General features: G+C 37.7%; 1 protein-coding gene across 2 annotated transcripts in view; it reads right to left on the reverse strand.

Moving 5' to 3' along the window:
- Nucleotides 1-573: 573 nt before the first annotated feature.
- SF3B1 (splicing factor 3b subunit 1) overlaps nt 574-13,200 on the reverse strand; it is a 34,928-nt gene continuing 22,301 nt past the window's right edge. For both annotated transcript variants that reach the window (XM_004701512.3, XM_045293891.1), the window contains 18 exons: nt 12,217-12,429; nt 11,868-11,989; nt 11,271-11,468; nt 11,076-11,177; nt 10,423-10,602; nt 9,648-9,734; nt 9,274-9,544; nt 8,842-8,987; nt 8,590-8,736; nt 7,844-7,969; nt 7,193-7,414; nt 6,715-6,897; nt 6,519-6,630; nt 4,966-5,086; nt 4,606-4,737; nt 3,415-3,687; nt 1,293-1,509; nt 574-1,052 (listed from right to left, as the gene is read on the reverse strand). In XM_004701512.3, the coding sequence (XP_004701569.1) occupies nt 894-1,052; nt 1,293-1,509; nt 3,415-3,687; nt 4,606-4,737; nt 4,966-5,086; nt 6,519-6,630; nt 6,715-6,897; nt 7,193-7,414; nt 7,844-7,969; nt 8,590-8,736; nt 8,842-8,987; nt 9,274-9,544; nt 9,648-9,734; nt 10,423-10,602; nt 11,076-11,177; nt 11,271-11,468; nt 11,868-11,989; nt 12,217-12,429 (3,011 nt within the window). In that variant the 3' untranslated portion in view covers nt 574-893. The remainder of the gene's footprint in view (nt 1,053-1,292; nt 1,510-3,414; nt 3,688-4,605; nt 4,738-4,965; nt 5,087-6,518; nt 6,631-6,714; nt 6,898-7,192; nt 7,415-7,843; nt 7,970-8,589; nt 8,737-8,841; nt 8,988-9,273; nt 9,545-9,647; nt 9,735-10,422; nt 10,603-11,075; nt 11,178-11,270; nt 11,469-11,867; nt 11,990-12,216; nt 12,430-13,200) is intronic.

Genomic DNA, 13,200 nt, shown 5'->3' on the forward strand with positions numbered 1-13,200 from the left:
AGCAGGCCATACACACCTTTGCATCCCTGCACCTAAGTGGAGCAGCTGGTACTTAGTAGGTACTTAAATGGTACTTGTTTGGTTGGCTTGTGTATGAAATAGCAAAAACCCCAAAGCCTGTTTTACTCTATGAGCCTTACTTAGGCAGCCTTACTCCCAATATGTAGAAAGCAGCTTTGTAACAGACCTGCAAGAGGTGGACAAGACATAAATCACTTAAGTAAACATGTTTGTGAAGCATTTTGAGAAACAAAGAGATGAAAGGCGCTATGTTAAATGCAAACTATTATTTAAACAGTTTAACAAAGGTGCTATGACTTTTCTAAGGAAATACAGTTGTGCTAGTTTGAAATGAAGAGCCCCAAAGCTACTCTTCTCATTGTCACTATCAACAAAACAATGGGGTCTGGTTCCTTCTGACGAAGGCGCCATCTGTTTATGGCATCTGCATTCTGTTAATTACGTTCTATAAACCTGGTAACAAAGAAGGAAATTAAGCAAGGTAGTCTACACAAACCAATACTTTATCAAATTTCCTCAATTTACAAGTCATGTTCAAAAAACACACACAAATTAGCATTTTGTACACAAATGTTTATTTCTCAATTAAACATTCCCTTTAAACACAAGGAATGGATTCTAAATCTTCATAAAGATGAATTAAAAATGAAATCCCTCCAGTAAGTGTGTGTAATTAACTGTGTTCCTGGTCACTACTGGTATTTACTATCAAAAACAAAGACAGGGTATTTAAAAATCATGCTACTGGATTTCTAGCTCTTTCTCTAGGACCAGCTCTACACTGATCTGCAATGCTTAAAAGTTTACATCACCAAATCGAAGCAAGTTTAAGGTGTGAAACAGCTGTGCATTAAACATAAAAGAAATAAAAATTATAAGATATAATCAAGTTCATAACGAATATAGGTGTTCTTATCGTCATTGTAGATCCTTGGGTAATGCGCTATGAGCGCATCCTGTGAACCAATGTAGATGGAGTTGTAAATTTTCCAGTACACATCTCTGACTTTTCTGGCTGGGTGAAACAAACCCTAGGATAATGGAAAGGTTACATTAGTTCATTATGAAACAGCATATATAACCATACCAATTATGAAGCCCAAAACTGAGAACTGTACAGAAAATGCAGGGAGCAGCCAAAATCTAACCCCCACCTCAACTCCCACAACAGTGTTCATAGTTGGACGAGAACCCTTTCACTGTAGGTCAGTGATTTAACTCAACACACTTAATTACATTTCTCATTGAGAAAACAAAAATCTTTAACTTACCTGTAAACAATATTGCAACATTCTACATGGTCCAATAGCAACTCTCAGGCCCTCAAGGGCTCCCATAACTGCCTGAATTACATGAGGAGATGTCTCAAACACATTAGGCCACACGTAGTTCAACAAGTGATTCAGTGAATCTTCGCAACCAAATCCATAAACCCCAAGTGACATGTGCTGTACCACAGCACTAGCTGTCTGTCTGTGTACAAGGTCCCTGTAAATTTTTTGAAAAGAAGCCACGTTAGGATATGGTATTCGTTTTACAGAAAACATTTGTCTACTAGAATGTAAATTACTAATTCACTGTACTGAGCAACTATGAAGTCATCCAAACTCTGTGTGAATTTGATATATCTTTGAGAATGATTCATTGTACTTGAGAACTATTGCTTTAATGACTCAAACCTCACTGTGGCACAAAAACAAGCTATATTTTCCAATTAACCTTTAAAAGGCACAAAAGCAAGAAAATTGGCATACAAGCAAGAAAATTGGCACACTGCACATTTTAGCATGCCAGTAAAGAGGCAAGTTGTGACTCGTACAAGGAATGGTTTGCAGTAACCATCTCATTTTAAACTATAATCTTGAAATATATGAAAGTAATTCAGATGCTAGTTATGTAATAAGCAAACTAAAATTAAATCCTTAACCGTGTAAATTTGGGGGTGTGTGTGAATTTTATATTCATTCAAAAAGATAACTAAATTTTGGAAGAGGAAGAAACAGCAATACTTTTTCTCAATTCTACAGAAACAAGAACTCTACCTCTACCATATTCTATGCTAACTGAAATTCATGTCACACAACTGAGTTATTCATCCTACAACTACTACCGGACCAGAGAACACTCAGAGGTGTATGATGAGTCTTAAAAATGAGTTCACATTCTATGCTCTCAAAAGTGTATTAAGAAAATCAACTTGGAAAAAACAAACAAAAGGGGAAAAAAAAGAAAAAATGAACAAAATCAACTTGAACATCCACTCTCCTGTTCATGTCTACTCTCCTCAGCACTGTAGTGAAACAGGTTCCACACTAATAAACTTTCCAAATCAAGTTTTGTTTTCATTTAGGAAGCTCCAGTGGATACACTTCTTTACTGTATTAAGTAAATAATGTAATCTGAATGCAAAGAGATCAGAGAACTCACTCACTATGGGGCTTAGGCTACAGAAGAGCTCAGTGGGGACCGTGGAACAAGGGTGGTTTGCCCTCCTAGGCATTAGCTATCTGTACGGCCAGTGGTTCACACCCATTATTTGCTCAGCAGAAGGACGACGAAGCGGTCTGCTCCTACAAAGGTTTTTAGTCTCAGGATCTATAAAGGGCCCCTCATGAAATGGAATCACCCAGATGCCTATGAGTGTGATTGCGTTGGTTTACTCAGTTCCAGGTAGTTATGCTTTTACAGAGTACAGTGGTTCTGACTGTGTTTCGTTGGACATATTATCTTCTGATAACCAAGCAAATCTCACTGAGTTTCCCTTCTGGAAGACAACACTTAACCTGTACACAAAGTTACTGAAAGGACTCTAACTTGGGCATTTCTCTCTCCTGAAACAAAAGGACCAGGACCAATGAAAACAGTCCTTCTTTTTACTACTTAGACCTGGCATCCTTCCTCTTCAGTTGTCTTTTGTTCATGGTCACACGTCAGTCTAGAGAGCACAAAATACACAAAACCCATTATGGCCTATCTCAGACTCTCGTATGTCTCTGCGGTCACCGTCGAACAGCTACAATGGGCACAGTGTTCAGTAACAAGTCTTTGCTTCACCAGTAATAAATAAAAAGCTGACCACACTTGGCTCATTATTTTCTCTGATTAATACTGACACAAGTTCATCAATTACTGCTCTTTGTAACACATTCAGTCTAACAGATACCAAGGCATAAAAAGAATGGAATTTGGAAGTCTGGCAATCACAGCAATATAAACTTTTTTGTTTTTGTTTTAATTTTTAACAAATGCTTTAAGTGAAGCTGGGTAGCAGTCATACATGTAGATTAGTAAAAACCCAGGCAAGGAGAATTATTAGATGGGATCTCTCATTATTTAAAGTCTTTAAAAAGCGGAAGTGACATTCTTTCCTTGTGTTCAGTTCAAGGCACTTACCGATCCATTAACGCGTCTTCGAGTAACGGTGTTACAGCGTAAATGTAGTCTTTCCCCATTTCACCAATATACTCAAACAGGAAGGAAAGTGACTTTAAGACTCCATTCTGAACGTTCAGTTCAGGAACTCTGTATTCGTTCATTAAGGCAGGCAGTACTGTGAAGGGTGAACATGTCTCTGCAACAATCGCTATTGCTACCGTGGTACAGACTCTGTTCTGCCTTTCCTGCACTTTGAGGTTGTTTAAAAGTGTAGCCAATACATCATGAGGCCTGGTGAAGAAAACAGAAACAGAACTCAATAAACATCAAGAATTTGATCTAAACTGTGGGTTTAAGAAACTTATTCAATTCTAACGGATTCCTTTTCAAATGCAATGTCAAGTCTTTAATTTCCTGAAACCCCAGCACCCGTGGGGGTGGTTGTGCCATAACTGTGGCCCCCTGTTTTCCTTTTTCATGATCCCCCATCGCCCACATCCTCACTGGATCTACTCTCCCCTTCATTAAGTTCATTAAGCATTTATTTTGTCACAAGTTTAAAAAAAAACAATGAATTCAAAAGCTAGTGTGCAAGTGATTTGTTGCAAGTTCTTGTCTGTATCACCACTGAAATAAACCATCACTGAAGAGAGCAAAACAGGGGGTGGGAAGGTAAGAATCACTACCTAATTCATCCAACTTTGAGAGATTTCATGAAAATAAGTTCTTAGTTACTAAGTCAGATCTCACTTTCTATGACTGTTTCCTACAGTTTGTTTCTGATGAAGTGTAAACAAAAACCCATGGACTATCTAATAAAGCAGTTATAAATAAACTGAGCCCGTAGATGAATCTTAAAACTATTTCTATTAAATGAAACGTGAATTGTGCTAGTTGTGACAACTGGTTTTAGAGTAATTAAGCAATACTCTAATAAAAATCTGGACCAAAAATATTTGATATTTTAACAATAGTACTACTTTAATCTCTCTCAATGTACATCAGTGTAATTTAAAAAAATCAAATATTCTAATTGTTTCATTTCAACTTAAAATTTAAATAAACATTCCAAAAATTGGAAGTACAGTGGTTAAGTGCTGTTTCAACTGCCTTACTTATACCACACCCCAAAGATTGTACAGACACAGAAGACTTTTTCTATACCAAAATGAATTAGAAATAAAAAAGATGGAAGTAAATAAAACTCACCCAATGGCCTTTGCAATGTAACCAAATGTGTTGACTGTGGCTCTACGGATAGCTTTTTTGTGAGCTTTTAAAAGCTCTAAAAGCTCAAAGCAAATCCGCATCCACTCTCTTGCAGAAACATATTCAGCTCCCCTTTAAAAAAAACGAAAAAGGTAAAATATTATGACATTAAACTATATTGTCAACCCCAGTAACACAAAACTGAAACTGTTAACTTTAAGACCCAAAAAGGAAAAGAAAAACATTAATACCAAACAACCTGACTGTTTATGTCTAACCCAACACTAAGCCAACTGTTAAGAGTGGATAACAAGAAACTAAATCCGAACAACTTTGCTTATATAGATACTAATTATTTACCTGTCAGCTATACGTCCAACAAGATCAATACAATTCTCTTGTACTTTTTCATGTCTGTTCTTTAAGATGGGAGTGAGTCTAGGCAGCAGATCTTTAATTGGTGGGGTCATCTTATGCATACCTATTAAATAAAAGTTAATAAACTAACTATTAATATTTGAATTAATTCAAACCTTGGATCACTTTCCTTAGTAATGTAATACATATGACCAGGCATAAATATAAACATACATCTCCTATAAAAGAGATCCCAGATTCTGACCAGACTCAGAATTGTTCGTAACTTAATTTATTAACAACTTCTGACTATGCATAGAAATGAAACAAATTAGTGACGTGAATTAAAGAATGATGGATATTCAAAAAACAACAAAAAAGTTTATTTGTTTTGGAAATGTAGTTGTACACTGACATTTGACTATGGGGATAGCTTGTGTTCTGGCCATACACAACAGTGTCAGCCAGAGATAAACATGTAAAATTACAGCAAAATTTTCCAGAAAGGGCCCCCTTACCCTTTAACTGCAAAACAAACAGATCTCCAGTCTCCCTGCAATGCAGGGCATACTTGGATGGTAATTACACCTATGAAGAGAGAAAAAAGGAGGCAGCTGGCAGGGGCTCTTGCTCTAACTGAATTGCTTGCTCTGAATCTCTCTCCATTGTTTTTCCCATGTTCCCTGACAATATGGTTTATAATTCCCTGTAAAGCAGAGACCCACTAGTAGCCAAGTAACTGATTTGGGGCAAGAAGCTATCTTCAAGCATAAATGAATGGGCTGAACAAGGGTTTATATGTAAATGAAATAGTTCAAAGATCTCCTTTACCCCATTAAAAACCTTACTAAAAATGAGAAAAACTTTGGTCATCAAAACCAACTGGCTATTCTGAACTCTGCCTAGGTCATTTCAGCCCATCTAAACCCTACAGGTTGCTTGTGGCAACGGGAGTGAATACAGAGACCTTTTGTTTGCTCCATCTTAGTGTTCTTAAATAAAAAAATAAGCTTTGTTTTCAACGCCCACGAACATTTTCTAACATGCTGTTTTCACATTGCTCTAGAAAACTAAATGGATAGGTTTTTTTTTAATGGATAGTTTTTAAAGAGTTGAATTTAAGTACAGGTAATAATCTGCTGGGTTAATTTTTCTCCCTATCTTTGAATCTTAAACCAAGCCCAAAACTTGCCAAAATCAATACTGCATATTTAGAGACTAAAAAAACACAGCAAACTATATTCCATGTTAGATACACAATTGTTCATAGGGTCTTGTAGCTCATGACTTCAAAGTTTTTTGAGGTACCACTCCAATTTCTCTTGGAGATTCTTACCTGGACCTTTTAATTCCGCCTAAAGTACAATATACTGGTAAATGGGTTTTGGGAAATGTTTTGTGACTTCCTAACTATAATCTTGAAGTGGTTAAAAAATATATTTATATATAGCTCAGAAACCATAACCCAATTCCTAAATGATTCTATTGTTTCATTTAAAAACAAAAAACAACAGTTAAAAACAAAAACTGTCTTACGTGACCATCAAATTCCATACCTATTACATTTACAATGGCCTTCAGTGCTCCAAGAATGCTGCCCAACACTTCAGGGTACTCTTCACCCAAATACTCATACAAAACAACGCCCAAATGCCCCATCAGTTTTTCCTGTAAGAGAACATATGGAAGTTACAATGGCACAATGCATTAAGTGTTCAGATGAAAAGTTAAGTAATCGGCTACAACTTTTACCTCTTGACAAGTCTTCATAACAACAGCAGTTCGTGAGATCAAGTCAGCTGCCTGTTGCCTAACTTTTGCTGATTTGTTATTTAAACGCCACAAAACGGTACCACAGATCTGAGGCAAATATGGTTTGACTCGCTTGCCAAGAGCATTAACCACTGTGCCAAAGCCATTCAACATTACTGAGTCCTATAAAGAAAAGAAAAGCGAGGCAAAATAGAGTTCAGTCACTGGGAACTAGAATTTGGTCTCCCTGTGACTGCGCAATCAAGACAGACGAACACTCAAACTTTTCCAATCACGTAAAACATCAATTAAAAAAAGTAAAATTCTGGGGTGGAAGAGTATTTCTGCTAGCAAATGAGTGAAAATATAAGCATCCTGCCCCAATTCTTATCTTAGGAATAATATCTGTTTGAAAAATAATGTTTTTTCTGCAGATATGATAGTCAATGGCAATACATCATTAACAAATTATTTTTACCTCTGTAGTCTGTTCTTGGAAAGCATAAAGGATACCATCAATCAGCTGTTCTTCAAGTTTATGATCAATATCTGCTGCTCCCAAGTTACCCATAATTTTCTCAATGGTCTCCATCACCATTTTTCTGTATTGTTCAGCTTCGTCTTTAAGATCATCCACAATCCTAGATATGATTTCTGCTGCACCTACTTTGTTTGCCAACTCCACAGTAGTATCAACTAACTATAGTGCAGAAAACAAAATTTTAATTTATTGCTCTTGTATGGAAATAGGCATCAAATAACTATCCTGGAGACCTTATCAAGCTAGTAAATAAGTTCAACGCCACTAACTTCCATTTATTAAACTTCTACAGCAAAGGTGAGCAGAAATTTTAAACATGAGTCTAAATCAAGGTGCTAAGAGGTTAAAAAAAAACTATCCATGATTCCTCTAAGAGAGGTATTTCATTAACTAGACAAAGCCATCAATTTTTGGTGGACTTATTTAATTGGTTGACTAAGAGCCACCACCTTTCACAGTCAAGCACATGTCAACTCTGAGATCATCAGGACACACACAAAAAAGCAAAACTGACTTAAAAATTATCCCAAACTACGCTTGAATACCCACACATTCACAATGAATGAATGATATGTATTAAGCAATTACCTGCCGATAATTTCTTCTATCCAAAGCCATTCTGTGTTGCCAAAAATGTTTAAAAAAAGGAGGAAGAATCTCTGTTTTAATATAGTTTGCTTCTACACCATCTGTTCCACAACACTGTTTTACCACCTGAGATTAAAAATAAACAAATCAAAATACAGTACGGTGATCTCTAAGGAATACATTGTAGTAATTTTTAAAATCCCCCAGGGGAGGAGAGGGAGGGGGAAAAGAGGAGCTGATACCAAGGGCTCAAATAGAAAGTAAATGTTCAGAAAATTATGAGGGCAACATATGTACAAATGTTTAATACAACTTATGTATATAATAAGAGCTATAACCAGGAGGGTAGGGGGAACCAATTACAAGCATCTACATATAACTTCCTCCCTGGGGGATGGACAACAGAAAAGTGGGTAAAGGGAGATGCCGGACAGTGTAAGTAAGACATGACAAAATAATAATTTATAAATTATCAAGGGTTCATGAGGAAGGGGGTCAGGGAGGGAGGGAGAAAAATGAGCTGATACCAAGGGCTCAAGCAGAAACCAAATGTTTTGAGGATGATGGCAACAAATGTACAAATGTGCTTGACACAATGGATGGATGTATGGATTGTGATGAGTTATAAGAGCCCCCAATAAGATGATTTAAAAATAAATAAATAAGAGCTGTTAAGACCCTCAATAAAATTACCAAGAAAAAAAATTTAAATGAACAAACCTAGAACAAATATCTAGAACAATTACCTTCAGCACAATTTTTTTCATTTCTTCATCAGGAGATTGAAATTCTCGAATAAGGATTAACATCACTTCTCTAGTATAGTAGTTGGCATATTCTGCATCCATGAGAGGAATAAGATACCCAATAGCTTTTAAGAAAGCAGCCAGACCCTATTTTAAAATAAGAAACATCCATATTGGCAAATTAGACTTTCATTGCCTTAACATTAAAGAGTAGAAATCACAAGAAATATCAAATGGACTGTGAGGATCTACCTTTCCTCTGTGTTGACGGATACCCTTCCACAGAGGCTTCAGCACAGAATCAAAAGACTCGATGCCGTAAGGAGTTGCTGCTTCAGCCAAGGCAGCAATAGCCAGAGCACTAATGGTCCGAACTTTCTGCTGCTCATCCACAAGACCTAGAAAACCAAACACAGACTTGACCCAAGCACAAATACTGCCGGATTTCTATAGTAGCATTCAAATTCTACCAAAATGCCCAAGCTTGTGCTCAAACGGTCAAAACTGTAGTACCTGTTCACATTACACAAAGGTCAGTTTGAACTGTAATGACTGTTAGAGAGGGTTAATAGCACAACCCCCAACATAAAATACACCTGATTGTGTAGCTAAAGCCCTTCTGCCCCTTTATCTTCCCAAGCTAGAAGAGCCCTAACTGCAGGACAGTTGTTTTACTCAACTTACCGTGTTCAATGATTTCAACTAAACTTCTGAGGTGTGGCAGGATGGCACAGCCCATAAGGATAGCTATCTGCTGCACAATCTTAATACCGGTGTGTCTTGCTTGCCAGGACTTCTTGCTTTTACACACAGCTTTTAAGAAAGGCAATAAAGAAGGAATGCCCAGGGCAGATGCCACCACAGCAAAGGCTCTAGCAGTGGTGTTACGGACATACTCGTCCATGTTATCTATATCGGGTCTCATGGTGGAGATCATAGTCGCCAGACCAGCAGCCTAAAAAGACGAGAAAACCGCTGAGTTGATAACCCGAACCTCCCATCACAGACCATCCACAGACTTTATAAAACTTTCTTCTCTAGAAATTTCACATACATACCTTCGCCAAATTAGAAATGATCTCCCGGCCTTCCACTCTAGCATAATAGTCTTCATCAATCAACAGTGGTTCAATAACCACAAGAATCTGGAGGGAAGGAGGAAAGTCTCATTTTCCAGCAATTACTCATGCAACAGAATTAAATACATACAGGGAATTTAAAATTTTAATTACCACTTTGTTAATCACACTGTCTACTAAGTTTAATTACAGAATTTCAAACCCAGATGAAGGTGACAAGTTATGGGGACCATTAACTGCACTTTGAAATTCTAAACACAATTACCATCAGCACTAAAAGGCAGGACAAGGTAACATTTTTTTCTCACACTATTTCAAAGGCAGAAATTTTCTCTTCCTATAATGCATTTATAACATCAGCTTCAGAATTTATAAATTTCACAAATACACAAACAAGCAAAAAATGGCATGAAAAAAAAAATGGCATGAATTCCTTGTATATTGAAAAATAAAAACATCAAATCAGAACATGGGGGAAGGGAGACAGCGGTAGGTGTGAGATGAAAATAACAACAATGTACAATCGATCAGGGGGTTATAAGGGTGGGGGGCGCAAGAGGGGGTTGGGAAAAGAGCTGATACCAAGGGCTCAATAGAAAGTAAATGTCTAGAAAAGAATGAAGGCAACATATGTACAAACATGCCTGTTTCATTTGATATATGGATTGTGATAAAAGTAGTACGAGCCCCCCAATAAAATTAAAAAGAGAAAAACACAAACATCAAATCATTAGAACAACTACTTGAAAAATACCTTGTGTACATATGGTCGAACTAAGTCATCAAGTTTATATAATATTCTATCAATGACTTTAACAAGTAAATGACGTTCTTGATCCTCAAGTGTAGGAGACATCAACAGAGGAAGAATCTGGTTAAACAAAGGACCAGCTCCAAATTCACGAGCTTTATCAGTAATCTGACGCAATGCAGCCTAAAAAACAAAAACAAAACACACAAAAAAATACAACCACAAGACTTAAGAAAAGGTGCCTTCTTTATCATCAAGGATTTTGAACGAACGAGGTGTTTCACGATTTGCTATAGCTTAATGCTCACAACACAAAGAGCCCGAGTTTCACCCATCAAAAGTATAATGAAGTTTAACCTGCTGTGACAAAACTCGATCTTCTTCAAACCACCCAAGAAAAGTAATTTAGCAGAACAAAGAAACCAGAGGATAAAATATCCTAATTTCCCTTAAACAACCCACCTTTCTCAAGAAATATACAATGCCAATAAAAAGCCACGGAGCGCTAATATAATTCCCCATGTTAATTCCTTCAATGCATTACCTCAAAATCTTAGTATTTTATAAGGCTTTAAAGGCAAAAGGGAGAACATTTTCCAGCATACTAATCCGCACAAAACATAATGAACGTAATGAATTGATGACCTGCTACTCACCTTTCTCATTGGAGGAGTTCCATTCTTTATTTTTAAAAGTAATTTCATTATTTTTCTCTCTTTTTGCTCTTCAGGACTAAGTGTTGACTCATCAACATCAACCTGATATATAAAGAAAAAAATCCCAAGGTGAGACACTGCAATTTATAACCGCCAAACAAAACCTACATTTTCATTTCTGCCATCATCACTTACCAATAGTTTATCAAAGTACTGAATATCATCAGGTTTCAAAAATGGAAGATTTCCAGATGGCTGGTCATTCACACTCTTCATAGTCCTGTCTTCAGTCTGCATGTGGAAACCGGTCATACCACCTAGCGGTGTTGGGGTCGCTGTCAGTTTTCGAGCTGGAGTTCGAATAGGAACATAACCAGCTGGAGGTGGAAGTACCTAATAAAGATAAAAAAAGGCAGTTTTGAAGGTTTCAACTGCATAAATTAGGGGCCGCCACCACCCCTGTCCCGTTATCCAGTCAATTCAGACTCAAAGCAACACTATCCGTACTGCCAATGAATTGATTCTGACTGATGTAAGACCTACAGAGACCTACACAGAGCTTATGAGGCAAAGCCGATTTGCTCCCTAGGGTACATTTATGTGAAAGCAGACGGTCTCATCTTCAGCTTTCTCCTGCAATTGATGGCTCTAAACCAGACCTTTCAGCCGTGAAGCACTTCAAGGAACATCACAATAGCTAGTATTTGCACCTATTCCATACTCCCAACATAATCCTCACCACCTAGTACTTTAAAGAAAATTAAATTCACATTAAATGTTCGCAGTTATTACCTTATAGCCTTCTGGGAACATAGCATCTAGTTCTTCATCAGAAAGTGGACGGTTTCTTTCATCAATTTCTCTCTCCCACCGCCAAGCCTGAAGCTGTTCAGGAGTCATACTCATTATGTGACCTAGCAGAAACATGACCGTGCTTCAAAAATCGAGAACACATATTTGCATCACTAAATAATAGATCTTTAGATATAAGATGTCTGACATGAACTCTAATACTTAGTTATTTTATATTTAAAATCAAACCACATCCCTCATTTTGTTAACCATCGGCTTTAGTAGCACAGAAAACCAGGAAGAAATTTTCAAAATATTGTCAGAAGAAGATTGCAATCAGAGTTTCTACCTGGAGTAGGAGTCGCCATGTTCATGGCTGGTGTGCCAATCGGTGTTTTTCCAGGGGTCAAAACAGGAGTGCTTCCCCCCATCTGACTAGCTGGTGTTTCATCCCAACGGGACTTTCTTTTACTGGCTCCTGGAGTTGGTGTTTCACCAATGGAATCTCCACCTCTATCTGTTCGAGGAGTCTCAGCCCATCCACTTCCATGCCCAGGAGTATCTTTAAAGAGAGAAGCAAAAGAATTAAGACTACAGTTCCAACCATTGCTGAAACAACGTTGACTTTTTAAAAAATCATTTTATTGGGGGCTCGTACAGCTCTTATCACAATCCATACATCCATCCATTGTGTTAAGCACATTTGTTCCCATCATTTTCCAAACATTTTCTTTCTACTTGAATCCTCGGTATCCCCGCCCCCCCCGCCCCTCCCCTCCCTCATGAACCACTGATAATTTATAGTTTTCATGTCTTAGAGCGACAGCTATCTCCCTTCATTTACTTTTCTGTTGTCCACCCCTCTGGGAGGGGATGTAGATCATTGTGATCAGTTTCCCCTTCCTCCCCTCACCATTCCCTTATCCTCCTGGTATCACTACTCTCATTATTGGTCCTGAGGGCTTTATCTGCCCTGGATGCCCTGTGTTTCCAGCTCTTATCTGTACCCGTGTACATGCTCGGGTCTAGCTGTATTTTTAAGGTAGAATTGGGGTCATGATAATGGGGGGAGGGGGGGGGAGATTATTAAAGAACTAGAGGAAAGTTCTGTTTCATTGGTGCTATACTGCACCCCAACTAACTCGTCTCTTCCTCGTGACCCTTCTGTAAGGGGATATCCAATTGTCAACAGATAGGCTTTGGGTCTCCACTCCGCATTCCCCCTCATTCACACTAATAGGACATTTTGTTCTGAATCTTTGATGCCTGATACCTGATCTCATCGACACCTCATGATCACACAGGCTGGTGTGCTTCTTCTGTGTGGACTTTT

The sequence above is a fragment of the Echinops telfairi genome, unplaced genomic scaffold (genome assembly GCF_000313985.2).
Source record: "Echinops telfairi isolate 266 unplaced genomic scaffold, ASM31398v2 ScPeMD7_3;HRSCAF=10, whole genome shotgun sequence".
Classification (NCBI taxonomy): Eukaryota; Metazoa; Chordata; class Mammalia; order Afrosoricida; family Tenrecidae; genus Echinops; species Echinops telfairi.